This window comes from Chiloscyllium punctatum, chromosome 4, assembly GCF_047496795.1.
Source record: "Chiloscyllium punctatum isolate Juve2018m chromosome 4, sChiPun1.3, whole genome shotgun sequence".
NCBI classification, from domain to species: domain Eukaryota; kingdom Metazoa; phylum Chordata; class Chondrichthyes; order Orectolobiformes; family Hemiscylliidae; genus Chiloscyllium; species Chiloscyllium punctatum.
Window position 1 is genome coordinate 6,665,399 of NC_092742.1, and position 17,234 is coordinate 6,682,632.

A 17,234-nucleotide genomic window follows, 5' to 3' on the forward strand; every position below is an offset into this window, starting at 1 on the left:
TCCACTGCTTTTTTTATATATATATATAATTGATTTGGAGATGAATATAGGAGGCATGGTTAGTACGTAAGAGTAATAAAAAGATGGATTACTGGGCTAATGGTAGACTACTTGGTAGTGTGGAAGAGCAGAGGGATCTTGGTGTCCATGTACACAGATCTCTGAAAGTTGCCACCCAGGTAAATAGTGCAGTGAAGAAGGCATATGGCGTACTGGCTTTTATTGGTAGAGGAATTGAGTTCCGGAGTCCTGAGGTCATGCTGCAGTTGTATAAGACTCTGGTGCGGCCGCATCTGGAATATTGTGTGCAGTTTTGGTCGCCATACTATAGGAAGGATGTGGAGGCACTGGAACGGGTGCAGAGGAAGTTTACCAGGATGTTGCCTGGTATGGTAGGAAAATCCTATGAGGAAAGGCTGAGGCACTTGGGGTTGTTTTCATTGGAGAAAAGAAGGTTTAGGGGTGATTTGATAGAGGTGTACAAGATGATTAGGGGGTTAGATCGGGTTGACAGTGAGAACCTTTTTCCACGTATGGAGTCAGCAATTACAAGGGGGCATAGCTTTAAATTAAGGGGGGGTAGATATAGGACTGATGTCAGGGGTAGGTTCTTCACTCAGCGAGTCGTAAGCTCATGGAATGCCCTGCCAGTAGCAGTGGTGGACTCTCCCTCTTTATGGGTATTTAAGCGGGCATTGGATAGGTATATGGAGGATAGTGGCTTAGTGTAGGTTAGGGGTGCTTTGATCGGCGCAACATCGAGGGCCGAAGGGCCTGTACTGCGCTGTAATGTTCTATGTTCTATGTTCTATGTTTGCAGATGACACCAAACTTGGAGGTTTAGTGGACAGTGAAGAAAGTTACCTCAGAGTACAATGGGACCTTGATCAGATGGGCCAATGAGCAGAGAAGTGACAAATGGGAGTTTAATTTAAGTAAATGTAAGGTATTGCATTTTTGGTAACGTATGCTGGACGTATACTGTTAATGATAGGGCCCTAGGAACTGTCACTGCACAGAGCGACCTAGCAGTTCTAGTCCTTAGTTCCTTGAAAATGGAGTCACAGGTAAACAGGGTGAAGAAGAAGGTGTTTGGTATGCTTGCCTTTATTGGTCCGTGCATTGAGTGTAGGAGTTGGGGCGTCAAGTTGCGGCTGTATAGGACATTGGTGAGGCCACTTATAGAATACTGCATTCAATTCTGATCTCCCTGCTGTAGGAAGGATGTTGTTAAATTTGAAAGGTTCAGAAAAGAATTGCGAGGATGTTGTCGGAGCTGGAGGGTTTGAGCTATGAGGAGAGGCTGAGTAGGCTGGGGCTGTTTTCCCTGGAGCTGAGGCTGAGGGGTGACCTTATGGAGGTTTATTAAATCACAAGGGGCATGGATAGGGTGAATAGCCAAGGTCATTTTCCTAGGGTAAGGGAGTCCAAAACCAGAGGGCATGGGTTTAGTGTGATTGGGGCAAGATATAAAAGGGACCTGAGGGACAACTTATTTCACACAGAGGGTGGAGTGTATATGGAACAAGCTGCCAGAGAAAGTGGTGGAGGTGAGTACAGTTAAAACATTTAAAAGGCATCTGGACGGGTACGTGAATAGGACGGGTTTAGAGGGATATGGGCCAAGTGCAGCTAGATTAACTAGATTGATTAATCTGGTCACCGTGGTTGAGTGGGACCAAAAGGTCTGTTTCTGTGCTGTATAATTCTATGGTTTTATGTCCTGATTAAACCCACCTGAATAAATGGGCACCTTGCTGCATGACCCTCTCTAGCCACTGTACCCCTCTTCCCAGGACTGGGAGACCTTGTCAGATTTCGAAGCTACTTGGATGCTGCCTGAACTGCTGTGCTCTTCCAGCACCACTAATCTACCATCTCACCCATATTCCAGGGATACAGAATCAGCCAGGCCTGGCCTTTTAACCCATCCAAGAGCAGCACAGTGGCTGGAGAGGGCTTGAAGACAGTTGAATGTTGCAGCTGAGGATATAGTGTAAGGGAGGGGAAGCAGACTTTTCTGCAGCTGGTTGTTGCCGCTGCATACATGCAGACATGGGCTATTTTGCATTCTTGGCAATCATTCCTCCAATTTTAACCTGTGAGGTCACTCTGACTATTAACCAGAACATGCATTTATATGGCACAGTAGCTCAAGGAGCTATGGGGCTTCCTCCTATTTCATAATATACGTAGACATTAGGCTATCAATCCAGAGACTCAAGTGATGTCTTGGGCACCGGGGTTCAAATCTCACCGTGGAAGATGGTAAAACTTGAATTCACCAAATATCTGGAATTATGGATCTCATGATGACCATGTAACCAATTCACAGTTGTCAGAAAAATCCCATCTCATTCATCAATGTACTTTACAGAAGGAAATTTGTCTTTACCTGGTCTGGCCTATATGTAACTTCAGGTCCTCTCTAAACTGCCCCATATCCCATGAATAGAAAAAAAATTAGTTGACTTCTGAAAACAGGCTAACTGTGAAACTAACTATTTGAGGGGGATAGAGAGCCACTAATGATGGAGCAATTAAAACTGAGAATGTGCAAGGGGCCAGAATCTGATGAATGCAGAGATTCTGGAGGGAGAGTTGTTGAGTTGGAGGCAATTACTAAAATAAGTCATGCTCTAAGTTTATGAAGGGATTTGACCACGATAAAAATTTTACTATCAAATCTATAGTAGACTGGAAATTAATGGAACCCAGGGAGCCTGGGGTGAAAGGTGAAGGGAGCTGAAAATGTGTTGCTGGAAAAGCGCAGCAGGTCAGGCAGCATCCAAGGAGCAGGAGAATCGATGTTTTGGGCATGAGCCCTTCTTCGGGCGCATGCCCGAAACGTTGATTCTCCTGCTCCTTGGATGCTGCCTGACCTGCTGCGCTTTTCCAGCAACACATTTTCAGCTCTGATCTCCAGCATCTGCAGTCCTCACCTTTTCCTCCCTGAAAGGTGAAGGGAGCCAATTTAATTAATTGTTTTCACAACAGGTGGTGGAAGCTCAGAGAGGAAGGTTTAGGCATCAATAAATAGATCTCTGGGTTCACAGTTGCTCAGAAATGATGATATGCAGTTGGAGAAACAGCCAAACCCAATTAATAGTGAAAGCTATCATGACAATATTAGTGTTGCAACAGAGCTTTGTCTGACATCAATTTTGCAACCAAAAGCTGCAGACTGGCTCCAGCCCTAGCGCCGCATGCATGTATAATTAAAAGAAAAGAGATTGCCCTGTGGGCTTCAGAGTCTAGAGCAGGATGAGTCAGTGATGAGGGGGAAGGGGCCAGATGAACTAAAAGTAAAACAAAAGACATTACTGTCCTTCAAATACCAGACAAAAAAAAATTGCAAAATAAATAAATAATGCACCCACTGTGTGGGCGTGGAGGTAAGACAGGGTGAACACATGCGAATATCCTGTGGGTATGTAAACACAGACATACTTGTGTTTTGGGACTCTGGGATGAGTGGGGTAGGGGAAGAACTGGTAACACAGCCTTAAATGCGAATTACCCTCACTTCACTGACGTCAAACTATGAAAATCCCATAAACTCCCTACTTCACTCAGTTCCAGTCCCACCTCTTCTGAAAACTTATCAGGCAGTACCGACATAAGTGACTGCCCATTCTGCCTATGAAATGATTCATCGAATGACTCATACATTCTACTAGAGCTACAGGGGATACTGGAAAGCTTTCATCCATTGTTAGCCGTATGATTGAACAATCCCTGGGTGGGAGTAGGAACAGAAACACAAAGCTGAAACAAGATGAACTATGCACACTATTTCCTCATTTCAGAAGTATCAATAGGAGTGCATCCATTCCCCAAACATGAGATACACCAACTCCCTATCTCCAGTAACACAGGAAGCACAGTCTGCTGCTCCCCCTCTCCCCAAACAGACCAAACCTGAATGACTTCTGGTCTGGTGACAAATTGGTCTCAAACGACAGTGCTCCATTATGTGGGATGAGTGGTGAGGCAAAGATCTCTCCCTCGGAAGGTTCTCATTGCAGGGCTGGAAAACCTATCACTCAATTGTGCCTCATTTCTGACTATGCCTAGCCTCTAGGCACACGCTTGAAGCAAGGGAAATAATTTTAAAGGAGAAAGTCAGACAGTGCTCACTGGAATGAAAAGCATAGTGGGAGATGTAAACAAATGTTTGCTATGATCAGAATTTAAGGGTTAACAGTTTAGGCTCTTTTTATCAGGTGGTGAATTAACAACAAGGAGCAATAAACAATAAATTAAAAGTGAACAAGCAGGTTGCGAAGGAACTCTGATATAAAGGGTGTTAAGATACAAATTACTGCTCCTTGGATAGGTATTGTAGTGGTGAAGGTGCTGAAGGCTCAAGCACAAAGTCAGAAATCAAAGTGAACCATCCATAAACGTGAAAGTAACAAACTAATTAGAAAAAAATGAAATTAATGAAGAGCAGATCTGGGAATCATAACACTCAAATCTCACAGTGATCAGATAATGAAGATTGAGAACAAATACTAAGGTTTATTTCTACAGAAAAAGAGTATAATTCCTTCATTCATAGAATGTGGATGTTGCTAGCTGGGCCAGCATTTATCGTTCATCCCTAATTGCCCAGTGGTGCTGAGCTGCCTTGAACCACTGCAGTCCCTGTGGTATAGGGTACCAAAAGTGAACACCTCTGGGACACCCGGACCAACCAACCCAACCGTCCCGTGGCTGAACACTTTAACTCCCCCTCCCACTCCGCCAAGGACATGCAGGTCCTTGGCCGCCTCCATCGCCAGAGCCTGACCACACGACGCCTGGAGGAAAAGCGCCTTATCTTCCGCCTAGGAACCCTCCAACCACACGGGATGAATGTAGATTTCTCCAGCTTCCTCATTTTCCCCTCCCCCCACCTTATCTCAGTCCCAACCCCCCCGGATTCAGCACCACCCTCTTGACCAGCAATCTTCTTCCCGACCTCTCTGCCCCCACCCCCTCTCCGGCCTATCACCCTCACCCTCTCCTCCTTCCACCTATTGTATTCCCAATGCCCCTCCCCCAAATTCCCTTCCCCCCACCTTTTATCTCAGCCCTCTTGGCACACCAGCCTCATTCCTGAAGAAGGGCTTATGCCCGAAATGTCGATTCTTCTGCTCCTCGGATGCTGCCTGGCCTGCTGTGTTTTTCCAGCACTACATTTTTCAACCAAAAGTGTTCTCCGGGATCAGTTCCAGGATTTTAACCCAGTGACACTGAAGAAACAGTGATGTAATTCCCCATCAGATGGTACGTGACTTAGAGGGGAACTTTCAGGTGGTGGAGCATCTACCATTTGAAAAGCACTATAAATGCTGTTTCACATTGACTCCAGTTTTGCTTAGGGCCGTGAATTCTATACTTGATCTAATGCTGCCTTGGTTCTCAAGGGCAGCCTTTGGGTCACCTCCGGAGTTCAGCTCTTACATTCATTGTTTGAACTAATGCTGTAACGTAGTCAGGAGCTTGGTGCAGAACAAGTGCTTTTTTAATGACGAGCAGTCGACTGACATGGCAATATTTGACTGGTTTCAACTTGGCCTGCTTTTTTTTGTGCACAGGACATAATGGGCAACTTTCCAGATTGTCAGGTAGACATCAATGTTGTGGTGGACTAGGAACAGTTTTATGATGGTGTGGCAGGTTCTGGATCACAAGTCTGCCTTACAGTTGGTGGAGCGATAAGTGTGGGAGCAAGGCCACCTGTGATTGGAGGAGCAATGAACAGCTGGTTGAGTGAGGGAGTCACTGGAAAAGTGAATGTTGGGAGAATGGAGGCAGGTCCAAGAAAAGTAAATTCAGGAGATGGAGGTTGCAAGGAGTATGTGAATGGTTGAGGGGGGGGAGCGAAATGCGGTTTGTTGGTGGGGAAAGAGACTAGAAGGCTGCAAGAGGATAGTAGGGGAGATGGGCTGTAAGGGGAATGGGAGAAATGGGAGACTGCAAAATGGAGTGAAAACTTCTAAACCTGTCAGTAAAGGAACATTTAATTGACTGGGAGCCACGAACACTTAAATCTGTGAACTAAGGAATCCTTGCATTGAACGCTAGATCTCCAGTTTCAGGCATTGAATCTTAAACAATAGAAACAAGATACAGAAGTAGTCCATTTCGCCCTTTGAACCTGATTCACTATTTAATAAGATCATGGTTGCTCCTTTATTTAATGCCACATTTCTGCCTTTTTCCTATATCTGTTGAGGCCTTTAAAATTTAAAAAAGTCTCTCTCTTCCTTGATTAATTGATTAGCTTCCACAGCCTTCTGTGGTAGAGAATTCCACAGGTTCCCTACCCTTTGGGTGAAGAAAACTTTACCCATGTCCTGAATCTGTCCTGTCTGATTCTTTACACTCCAAACATGGAAACCATCCTCCTTGTATCTAGTCTGTCCAGACCTGTTAGAATTATATGCATTTCAAATAGTTTAAGAGCTGCTTTATAGGGAGCAATGTAGTGGATGCTGTTCTAATGATAGCTACCAGTTGTTACACTTAAATGTGAGATTAAGTTCTGAGATCCAGGAAAAGATAGTTATATCAAAACTGCCTTATCAAAATGTTCCAGTTCTGTGACGTATGTTTCCAACTCAAATTTCTCTTAAATTCACTGAACTCATGTAATGGAACCACATTGGCTATGACCTCACCGATCTGAAACATATGCTTTGAGGTTGTGTGGAAGTATGTCAGTTTTTCTTTGGGGAAAAGCTTTGTTGCTAACTTACGCCTTTTGTTTTGTATCAGTTTAAATATTAAGGAAGTAAGTAATTCATTTTCTGTGTCTGTGCCTTTGAATTTAATTGAGGGGTGATAATTATTGAAGATATTGATGAATTCTTCTAATTCTGAGTTAAAATTTCCCATATGCCAACACAAGTGCAGAATGGAATGTAATTATGTGACTGTACCACCTCATGATTGAGTTAAAGCGAATGACAAAGCAGCTCTTGAAAGCAAAGCGTACTCCGTAAAATTTTAAAAAGTAGACTTTGGAAAAATCTTGAAACTGCAAAGCAGATTGATTGTGTGCCTTAATTACTACTTTGCCTTATTTAATAAATTTATTTTAAAATGTGGTGGCATTTGTATGAACCTTAGGGAGCAGGATTCCATTATTCCTGTCAGTCTGAACAGTCCCTCTTTTTCATTCCTTGGACAATTCTGCATTCTCATAGCTTTTAATCCCATTTGAATCACTTTTGTTGAGTGTATTCCTGTGGAGCACCTTTGGGATATGTCAATATTTAAAGACTAGCTATGATGTTGTTTACATAGAAGCAAAAATAGTAGCAGGAGTGGGCCATTTCATCCATTCAGTCTGCTCCACCGTTCAAACCATAGAAGTGTCACAGCACAAAAGAGGCAATATGGTCCATCTTGTCCATGCCATCAAAGGACACTTGGATGTCCTTTCGAATCATTCACTATGACTGTGCATGATCATCCAATTCTGTACCATGTTGCCGCTTTCTCCCCATATCCTTTTGACCCTTTTAGTCCTAAGAACTATGTCCACACCTTTCTTAAAAGCCTTCATTGTTTTGGCCTAAACAGTTTCCTGCGACAGAGAATTCCATAGGCTGACCACTCTCTGGGTGAAAAAATGTCTCCTCATCTGATTCCTAAAAGCCTACCCAGTATCCTTAGACTGGGACTCTGGTTCTAGACCTCCCAGTGATTGAGAACATTCTTCCTTCATTGACCCTGTCTAATCCTCTTTGAGTTTTATTGAACTCTGAGATCTGTAACCCCCCACCCCCCCAACCCCACCCCAATTTGAGTGAATGTAGTTCTAGCCAATCCAGTTTCTCTCAGCAGGTTAGTCTTGCCATCCCACGAATCAGTCTGGCAAATCTGCGCGATCCCTCAGTACCCAGAACATCCTTCCCCAGATAAGGAGATCAAAACTCCACACAATACACCACTTATGGTCTTTCCAGTGCCCTGTCCAGTTGCAGCGAGACTTCCTTGCTCCTGTATTTGAATCCTCTCTGTGAAAGCCAACATATCCTTTGCTTGCTTCACTGTTTGCTGCACCTCTGTGCTTGCTTTCAGCAACTGGTATACAAGGACACCCAATGCTTTTCCCAGGCTATTGCCATTCATATAATCTGTCCTCCTGTTTTTTCAGCCAATTTTTTCACATTTTACTGCATCTGCCATGTATATGCCCACTGACTCAGCTTGTCCAAGTTACTCTGAAACAACTCTGGATCCTCCTCGCAGGTCACCTTCCCTGCCAGCTTTGTGTCGTCTGCACACTTGGAGCTATGGCACATAGTTTTTTTTCATCTGAGTTATTAATGTATATTGGGAGTAGCTGGGGTCCAAGCACTGATCCATACAGTACCCCATTAGTCACCGAGTATTGACAACTAGTTCTTGATTTATTTTAGTGCATGGCCACTAATCCCTTGTGCTTTATATGCCAATTTTATATGCTAATCTCTCTTCAGAGGACCTTATAGAAATCCTTCTGAAAATCCATGTAAACCGCATCCAATGGCTCCCCCTAATAATCCACTCTACCCACTCTACCATTTACATCTCAAAAGTTTTGGGAGATTTATCAAGTATGACCTCCCCATCATCAATTCATTGGAGGTGGTTTGAGTGGAGCAGAGACACTGGAATGGACCAATTTGGCTGAATGGTCTATTCCAATGTTGTAGACCCAATGTATTGAGATTTGGGGAGCATTAGCTCTTGACCTTGTCCAACGGGTATGTGATTTTTGCTCTCTGTGTGGATGAGGAAAAAGGCTGTGGACAGGATGAGCCAGCTGACCATGGCACCATGGGTGCAGAAGGCCATTCAAGAGTGGGGGAGCATAAAGACAAGTAGTTGTTATAGGGGATTCTATTATTGGGGCACAGAGCTGGATCGGGATTCCTGCATGGCTCCCACATGGTGTGTTGCTTGCCCGATGCCAGGGTGCAGGACACCTCTGACTGGCTTGAAAGGATATTGGAGCGGGAGGGAGAAGATCTAGTTGTTGTGGTCCATGTTGGCACTAACAACATAGGCAAGGCTAGGAAGGAGGACCTGTTTGGGGATTATCAAGCATGGGGAAGGAAATTGAAGAACAGGGTCATAATCTCCGGATTACCGCCCGAGCCACGTACTAATTGGCACAGGGATAAGAAAATTAGAGTAGTAAGCACATGGCTAAGAGATTGGTGTGGGAAAGAGGGATCCCATTTAATGGGACCTTGGCATCTGTTTTGTAGCAGGGGGAGGTCTCTACCGATGGGATGGTCTCCACCTGAACCGATCTGGAACCAGTGTTCTAGTGAAAAGGACAAATAGCGTGGTCAGTAGGACTTTAAACTTGAGTGGAGGAATGGGAAAGGGAAAGCGACAGGAAATATGGTGTTAAGTAGCAAGATGAGCAGCAGGTTAGCATGTGTGCAGGGTTTAAGTTCAGGGCAGACTAGGAATGAAGCAAAAAGGAAGGTTAACTTAGGACACATGAGATGTTGGAAATCATGAAGATAAGAAAATTAGCATTAAGGTGCTTTACCTGAATACTCTTAGTATTTGTAACAAAGCAGATGAATTAATGGCACAAATCATTGTGAATGATTATGATGTAGTAGGCATTATAGAGACGTGGTTGCAGGGGACTCAGGACTGGCAATTAAACATCCAAGGATTTACAACTTATCGAAAAAACAGGAAGTGGACAGAGGGCCGGGGTTGCTTTGTTAGTTAATTGGATTTGGGTTAGATAGCCATGGCTGACAAAGGAAGTCAGGAAATATATCAAAGGAAAAGAGAGCCTACAAAGTTGCCAACAGCTCTTGAAAATCAGAAGATTGGGAAGACCAAAAAACAGAGGATAACAAAGAGAAATAAGGAAGGAGAGGATCAAATATGACGATAGGCGAGCCAGTAATATTAGGAAATGATAGTAAAAGTTTCTTTCAAAACGTAAGAAACAAATGAGAGGCAAAAGTAGACATTGGGCCACTCCAAATTGAAGCTGGAAGGCTAGTGCTGGGAGATGAGGAAATAGCTGAAGAACTTAATAAATACTTTGCATCAGTCTTCACAGTAGAAAACATGAGTCATATCCCAACAATTGAGAGTCAAGGGGCAGAGTTGAGTATGGTAGCTATTACTAAAGAGAAAGTGCTAGAAAAGCTAAAAGGTCTAAAAATTGATAAATCTCCTGGCTCCAATGGGCTACCTCCTAGAATTCTGAGGGAAGTGGCTGAGGAAATAGCGGAGGTGTTGATTGTGATCTTTCAAAAGTCACTAGAGTCAGAGAAAGTCCCGGATGATTGGAAGATCGCTGTTGTAACCCCCTTGTTCAAGAGAGGATCAAGACAAAAGATGGAAAATTCTAGGCCAATTAGTCTAACTGCGGTTATTAGTAAAATTCTAGAATCCATCGTTAAGGATGAGATTTCTAAATTCTTGGAAATTTAGGGTTGGATTAGAACAAGTCAGCATGGATTTAGTAAGGTGAGGTCGTGCCTGACAAACCTGTTGGAATTCTTTGAAGAGTTAACAAGTAGGTTAGACCAGGGAAACCCAGTGGATGTTATCTGTCTAGACTTCGAAAAGGCCTTTGATAAGGTGCCTCACGAGAGGCTGCAGAGTAAGGTGAGGGCCCATGGCGTTCAAGGTGAATTACTGACATAAGTTGAGGGTTGACTGTCTGACAGAAGGCAGAGAGTTGGGATAAAAGGTTCTTTTTTGGAATGGCAGCTGGTGACAAATGGTGTCTTGCAGGTTTCAGTGTTGGGGCCGCAGCTGTTCACTTTATATAGTAATGATCTGGATGAAGGGACTGGGGCATTCTGGCAAAGTTTGTCAATAATACGAAGTTAGGTGGACAGGCGGCTAGTTCTGAGGAGGTGGGGAGGCTACAGGAAGGTTTAGACAGTTTGGGAGAGTGGTCCAGGAAATGGCTGATGAAATTCAACCTGAGCAAATGTGAGGTCTTGCACTTTGGAAAAAAGAATACAGGCATGGACTATTTTCTGTACAGTGAGAAAATTCATAAAGCCAAAGTATAAAGGGATCTGAGAGTGCTAGTCCAGGGTTCTCTGAAGATTAACTTGCAGGTTAAGTCCGTGATTAAGAAAGCGAATGTAATGTTGTCATTTATCGCAAGAGGGTTGGAATATTAAAACAGCAATGTGCTTCTGAGACTTTATAAAGCTCCAGTTAGGCCGCATTTAGAATACTGTGTCTAATTTTGGGCCACACACCTCAGGAAGGGCATAATGGCATTGGAGCGTGTCCAGCAGAGATTCACACAGATGATCCCTGGAATAGTAGGCCTAACAGATGATGGTAAAAACAATGACTGCAGATGCTGAAAACCAAATACTGGATTAGTGGTGCTGGAAGAGCACAGCAGTTCAGGCAGCATCCAACGACCAGCGAAATCAACGTTTCGGGCAAAAGCCCTTCATCAGGAATAAAGAAGGGCTTTTGCCCGAAACGTCGATTTCGCTGCTCGTTGGATGCTGCCTGAACTGCTGTGCTCTTCCAGCACCACTAATCTAACATACGATGGATGGCTGAGGATCCTGGGATTGTATTCATTAGAGTTTAGAAGGTTGAAGGGAGATCTAATAGAAACTTACAAGATAATGCATGGCTTAGAAATGGTGGACGCTGGGAAGTTTTTGTTTCCGTTAGTTGGGGAGACTAGGACCTGTGGGCACAGCCTTAGAATTAGACGGGGGTCAATTTAGAAAGGAAATGAGATATTTCTTCAGCCAGAGAGTGCTGAGCCTGTGGAATTCATTGCCACGGAACACAGTGGAGGCCAGGACGTTAAATGTCTTCAAGGCAGAGATTGATAATTCCTTGCAAGATCAAGAATTTAAGGGCTATGGGGAGAGTGGGTAAGTGGAGTTGAAATACCCGTCAGCTATTATTAAATGGCAGAGTGGTCTTGATGGGCCGAATGGCCTTACTTCCACTGTTATGTCTAATGGTCTTATGATGATGTATTTTCTAAACATATGTAGTATTTTGTTTGTAAGTTCTGTTTTGTGTTTGCTTTTACCCCTTAGGTCGTCGTCAGATTCACCATCTGGGTAACCAGCTCCAATTAAACCAGCACTGCCTTGATACTGCCTTTAACTTCTTCAAAATGGCAGTTAGCAAGCACCTTACCAGAGGTCGGAAAATGAGCCACGTGGTCGCTGCCTGTCTATATCTGGTCTGTCGAACAGAGGGGACTCCTCGTATCCTTTTGACTCCACAGAAATTACATAAAATCTAAAAGCTTAGTTCATGGAGATTTAAAGCATGTTAGACTTCAGTATTTTTTAAAGAAATCCAGATAAACTGTTACTTTATTCTGAAAGTTATCTGTGTAGTGAATGTCTCCAGTTACTGTATGCCAGCTCAGCTCTTTGTGACTGAAATGCCTGGTTAATGAAGAGTATAAAGCTTTCAGCACGTATAAGTGCGTCTTCATACTGTTGCCTTTGGTGGATGTGCATGCTGGTCAGTTTCCATACCCAAGAGTGGTGTGTGAAACCCTGTCAGTGCATGGGGATGTGGTGAATCTGGGAAAGTTTCAATTGCAAAAATTTGAGGATAATGGCCTTTTGCATGAGTATAGTACTGAAGATAGCGATAGGGCAAAGTAGGGCTGGGTATTTTTCTCACTGGACCAGAATCACATTTCAATATCCCTTTGCAAACCCTATTGCAGGCACCTTCAGTCCTCCGTTTAGTTTCCCTCCTGTGTTTGTATCATCAGGAATCTGTGCATGTTTAAGAAAATAGAACCTTCCCTCAAATGCAGCCCAGAATTCCAGCTTCAGAGCCATTGATTCAGGTTTGCCCTTGAATGAAGAATGATGCAGTCAGCCGTTGGAAGTCCTTGATATAGGTCAGTCTGATGAAACAATATATTTCTTATAAAATATATCTTGATATCTTGCCCAACTGCAGGAGCCAAATTGTGTCATGCACATAATGAGTTGGAATAGGTGGTTTATAAAGATTAACTTGACCTCAGGGTGATCTTGCATTGTGCGTCATTTGCTCCACATGAGGGCTCATAGGTAGATGTAGTTGCTTCCCATTTCACTTCACAGAACTGAAACACACAAATGAAGGGTCAAGGTTTTACGAAGTTACTATTCTCACAGCGTTATCTAACCCCTCCACAAATTTGACAAACAAGCTTTTGACATTGAATACTTTTATATTCCCAGTTAAAAATCACACAACACCAGGTTATAGTCCAACAGGTTTAATTGGAAGCACACTAGCTTTCGGAGCGATGCTCCTTCATCAGGTGATAGTGGAGGGCTCAATCCTAACACAGAATTTATAGCAAAAATTTACAGTGTGATGTAAGTGTAATTATACATCACACTAACGTTTTGCTATAAACTCTGTGTTAGGATTGAGCCCTCCACTATCACCTGATGAAGGAGCGTTGCTCCAAAAGCTAGTGTGCTTCCATTTAAATCTGTTGGACTATAACCTGGTGTTGTGTGATTTTTAACTTTGTACACCCCAGTCCAACACCGGCATCTCCAAATCATTTGTATTCCCATGCACCTACGTTGCTTTTGTAGTGAATTCACTGATGCAGGTCACCACTCTACAAGTCTTACTAGTCACTGCTTAGTTCCCTTAGTGCAGATACCAACATGATGTGATCATGATGTATTCCGTTGATTGATGAAGCTGTTAAACAACTGAAGAATCATCGCTGCTATTCTGGTAGGCAGCAACTGGAACAACAAAATGTCGTTCCATGTAAATATACCACATGTACAACAGAAGTTGTGTTTAGTTTACCACTTCTGAGGATTTAGCCAGAGTAAACTAGAAGCAAATAATCATAGTGCTTACTAACTGAATTAGAATGTAATTAATTATGTCACTAATGCAACATTTTGCTGTTGTTTGATAGTGGGACTAACTGAATTAATGTTTAGGGCCTACCCTCCATAACTAGTGTTTATCATATCTGCTGTCATAGTTGATGTGGAGTGAACTTTTCCACCCCTTGAACTCCCTGACTTCTTAGATATGAAGTTTCAAGTGACTAAATATTGCCACCAGTAGCATTGACTGCTAAAGTGTCTTAATCACTCGTGGCTGTACTGGTGACTGCTTGAAAAGGTTTGTCATTTTGTTGTGTCTGGTTTGTTTAAAGGTAACTGTAAGGAAGAAATGGTTTTAATTGTTGTTCAACTGCAGCTCATCGTGTATGTTATGGTTTAAGCTATTGACAAGATCCAGTCCAAATAAAAGCCTTTTCGATTTACTTGTCATGGTTAAAAATTTTGGATGTAGATCCTTTTTGTGTTGCAGGCAGAAATTTGCAAGTTCAGTCAGTAGTCATCCTACTGCTAATGCCCTTGGCACAAGGGGTCAAATCCTATATTGACAGATGGTAACATTTGAGTTCAATAAATTCTGGAACTTAATAAAGCTAGTCTAATGCATTCATTTAACCATCTGGTTCACTCAGGATTCGCTTAGGGAAGGAAATCTTCTGTTCTTACCTGATCTGGCCTATACAAGACTCCAGATCCACAGCAGTGTGTTTGACTTGAAACTGCCCTTAGACTTGGCACTCAGTTCCTGTGAAACAATACCATGTAGTACAGATGAGACACTTTGGTCCATCAAGACTGCACTGCCTAAAGTATGCAATAATCTACATTAGCCCCAGTTTCCCGCACAAGTCTCGAAACTTGAATGTTGTGACACTTCAAGTTCTCATTCAAATACTTTTTCAACGTTGTGAGGTTTCCTGCCTAAAGCTACCTCCCAAACAGTGTATTCGAGACACTCTCATCCTCTGGGTGAAAAAGATTTTACTGAAATCCCCTCTAAACCTCCTGTCTTTCGCTTGAAAATCATTTGACCCTTCAACTAAGAGGAACAGCTGCTTTCTATCATCCTGTCCATGTCCTTCATAATTTTATACCCCTTTTATCAGGTGTTCCTTCAACTTTCTCTGCTCCAAAGAAAACAACCTGAGCTTATTCTGCTTTTTGTTTTCAACATCCTAGTGAATCTCCTCTGCACCTCCTCCAGTGCATTGCATCCTTCCTCTTGTGGGGTGACCAGAACTGTTGTAGCCCAACCAAAGACTTGTACAGCTCCAACATAATCTCTGTGCTCATATGATCTCTGCCTCGACTGATATAGGGAGTGTCCCGTATGGTTTCATTACTACCCTAGTAATTTGTCTTGCCATCTTTAGGGATCTGTGGACAAGAACCCCAGATCCCTCTATTAATGAACTTCTTATCGTTCTGTAATTCATTGAATTCTCCCTTGTTTTTTCCCTTATTGAATGGCAGAGCAGGCTTGAAGGGCCAGATTGCCCTAGTTCGAATGTTCTTCTTCCAAAGTGTATTACCTCATACTTGCCTGGTTGAAATTCCATGTACCACTAATCTGCCCATCTGACCAATCCATTTATATCTTCCTGTAATCTAACACCTTTCTACTCAGTATCAACCAGCCGGCCAATCTTTGTGTCATCCACAAACTTCGTTAACACCCCCCCATCATTTATGGATATCGCAAGCGATAAGGGGCCCAGCGCTGGTATTTCTGGAAGGCCACTGCACACCGAACTGCAGTCACGCAAACAGTCTCTATCTCCTGTCACTTAGCCAATTTTGGATCCAACTTGCCAAGTTACCCTGGATCCCATGAGCTTTTACCTTCTTTATTGCTTTCCCATGTGGGTCCTTGTCAAAGGCCTTGCTGAAATTCATAAACTTCATTAACTGCCCTACCCTAATCTAAATGCTTAGGCACAGCCTCAAAAACTTCCGTTAGATTTGTGAGGCATGACCTTCCTCTGACAAAGCTGACTATCCCTGATCAAACCTATCTAAACGGAGGTTAATTTTCTCCTGCACTACTTCCCAACCACTGATCTTAGATTCACAGGTCTATAGTTCCCTGGTCTATGTGTGCCATCCTTCTTGCAAAGTGGAACTGTACTAACTACCCTCCAGTCCTCTGACACCTTCCCTGTGTCTGGAAAGAATTTGAAAATTTAGTCAGGACCTCGTCTCATACGCAGCCTGAGATATAATTCGTCTGGACCTGGGGATTCACCTGTTTTTAGATCTGCCAAAAACTTCAATACATCCTCGTTTTTTTGTATCAGTCTGCTTCAGATCTTCACTGTCCATCTTGTGGAATTCCTTACTTGGTCCTCCTCTTGAGTAAAGACAGATGTGAAGTGCTCATTTAACACTCTACTAATGTCCTCTGGTTTCTCTCACACGTTGCTTCTTGATTCTAAATGGTCTCTACTCCTTTTCCTTGGTTATTTTCTTTCCCTTAATATTATTCTAGAATATTCTGGGATTCTCCCTAACCTTGTCTACCAGTGTTTTGTCATGCACCATCTTTAGTCAGCTAATTGCTTTTTTGAATTCGCACTCCTTGCACTTCCTGTGGTCTCTGGGATCTCTGTTGTTTTGCTCCCTGTGTACCTGTTGGATGTGTTGATTTTTCTTTTTATCCAGTCCAGAGTATTCTTGACTATCCAGAATTCTCTGCTTGTTGCTCCTACATTTCACGCTAAAGGGGGGCATGTTTTGCCTGTAATCTTCCCCAGTGCCTTTTTGAATGTCTGCCATTGTTTTGCTGCACTTAACCTTAAGTAGCTGTTCCCATTCTATTAAGACCAGATTATGCCTTATTTTACTAAAATCTGCCTTCCTACAATCCAAAAACCCTTTTTGTGGACCATCGTTTTCCTTTTCCCTTACAAACTTGAAACTATGGTGTCAGAGTTGCTACCACGAAAATGCTCTCCTGCTCTCACCTCAATACCTGTCTGGCTTCATTCCCCAAAATTATAGACAGTACTGCACTGTTCCTGTTGGGCCATCAGCATGTTGACATAAAAAGATCTTCTGTATACATTTCAAGACATGTACCTGTCTAAAGCTGTCATATGTTTTATCCTAATTAATATTGAGGTCGTTGAAATCCTCGATTATAATTACCATATTATTATGTTTACACACCTCCGTTAATCTTCTAAACATCTACTCCTCGGTTTGCCTGCTGACTGTCTGTGGCCCCAATAATACACTCCTAACAGTGTGAGTGCCCCTTCTTTATTCCTAAATTCTACCCTTTTGATGATCATTCCAAGATATCATCCCTCGATTTGGGATGAGAAGCAAATCTTGCCAGCATCATGCCCCATGGAAGATTAGCGATGGTAG

General features: G+C 43.0%; 1 protein-coding gene across 1 annotated transcript in view; it reads left to right on the top strand.

Annotated features, from left to right (window-relative positions):
• Positions 1-17,234, top strand: part of brf1b (BRF1 general transcription factor IIIB subunit b) — a 482,080-nt gene that overhangs the window by 117,834 nt on the left and 347,012 nt on the right. Inside the window, exon 3 of the mRNA XM_072568024.1 lies at positions 12,063-12,236. Within this exon, the coding sequence (XP_072424125.1) occupies positions 12,063-12,236 (174 nt within the window). The remainder of the gene's footprint in view (positions 1-12,062; positions 12,237-17,234) is intronic.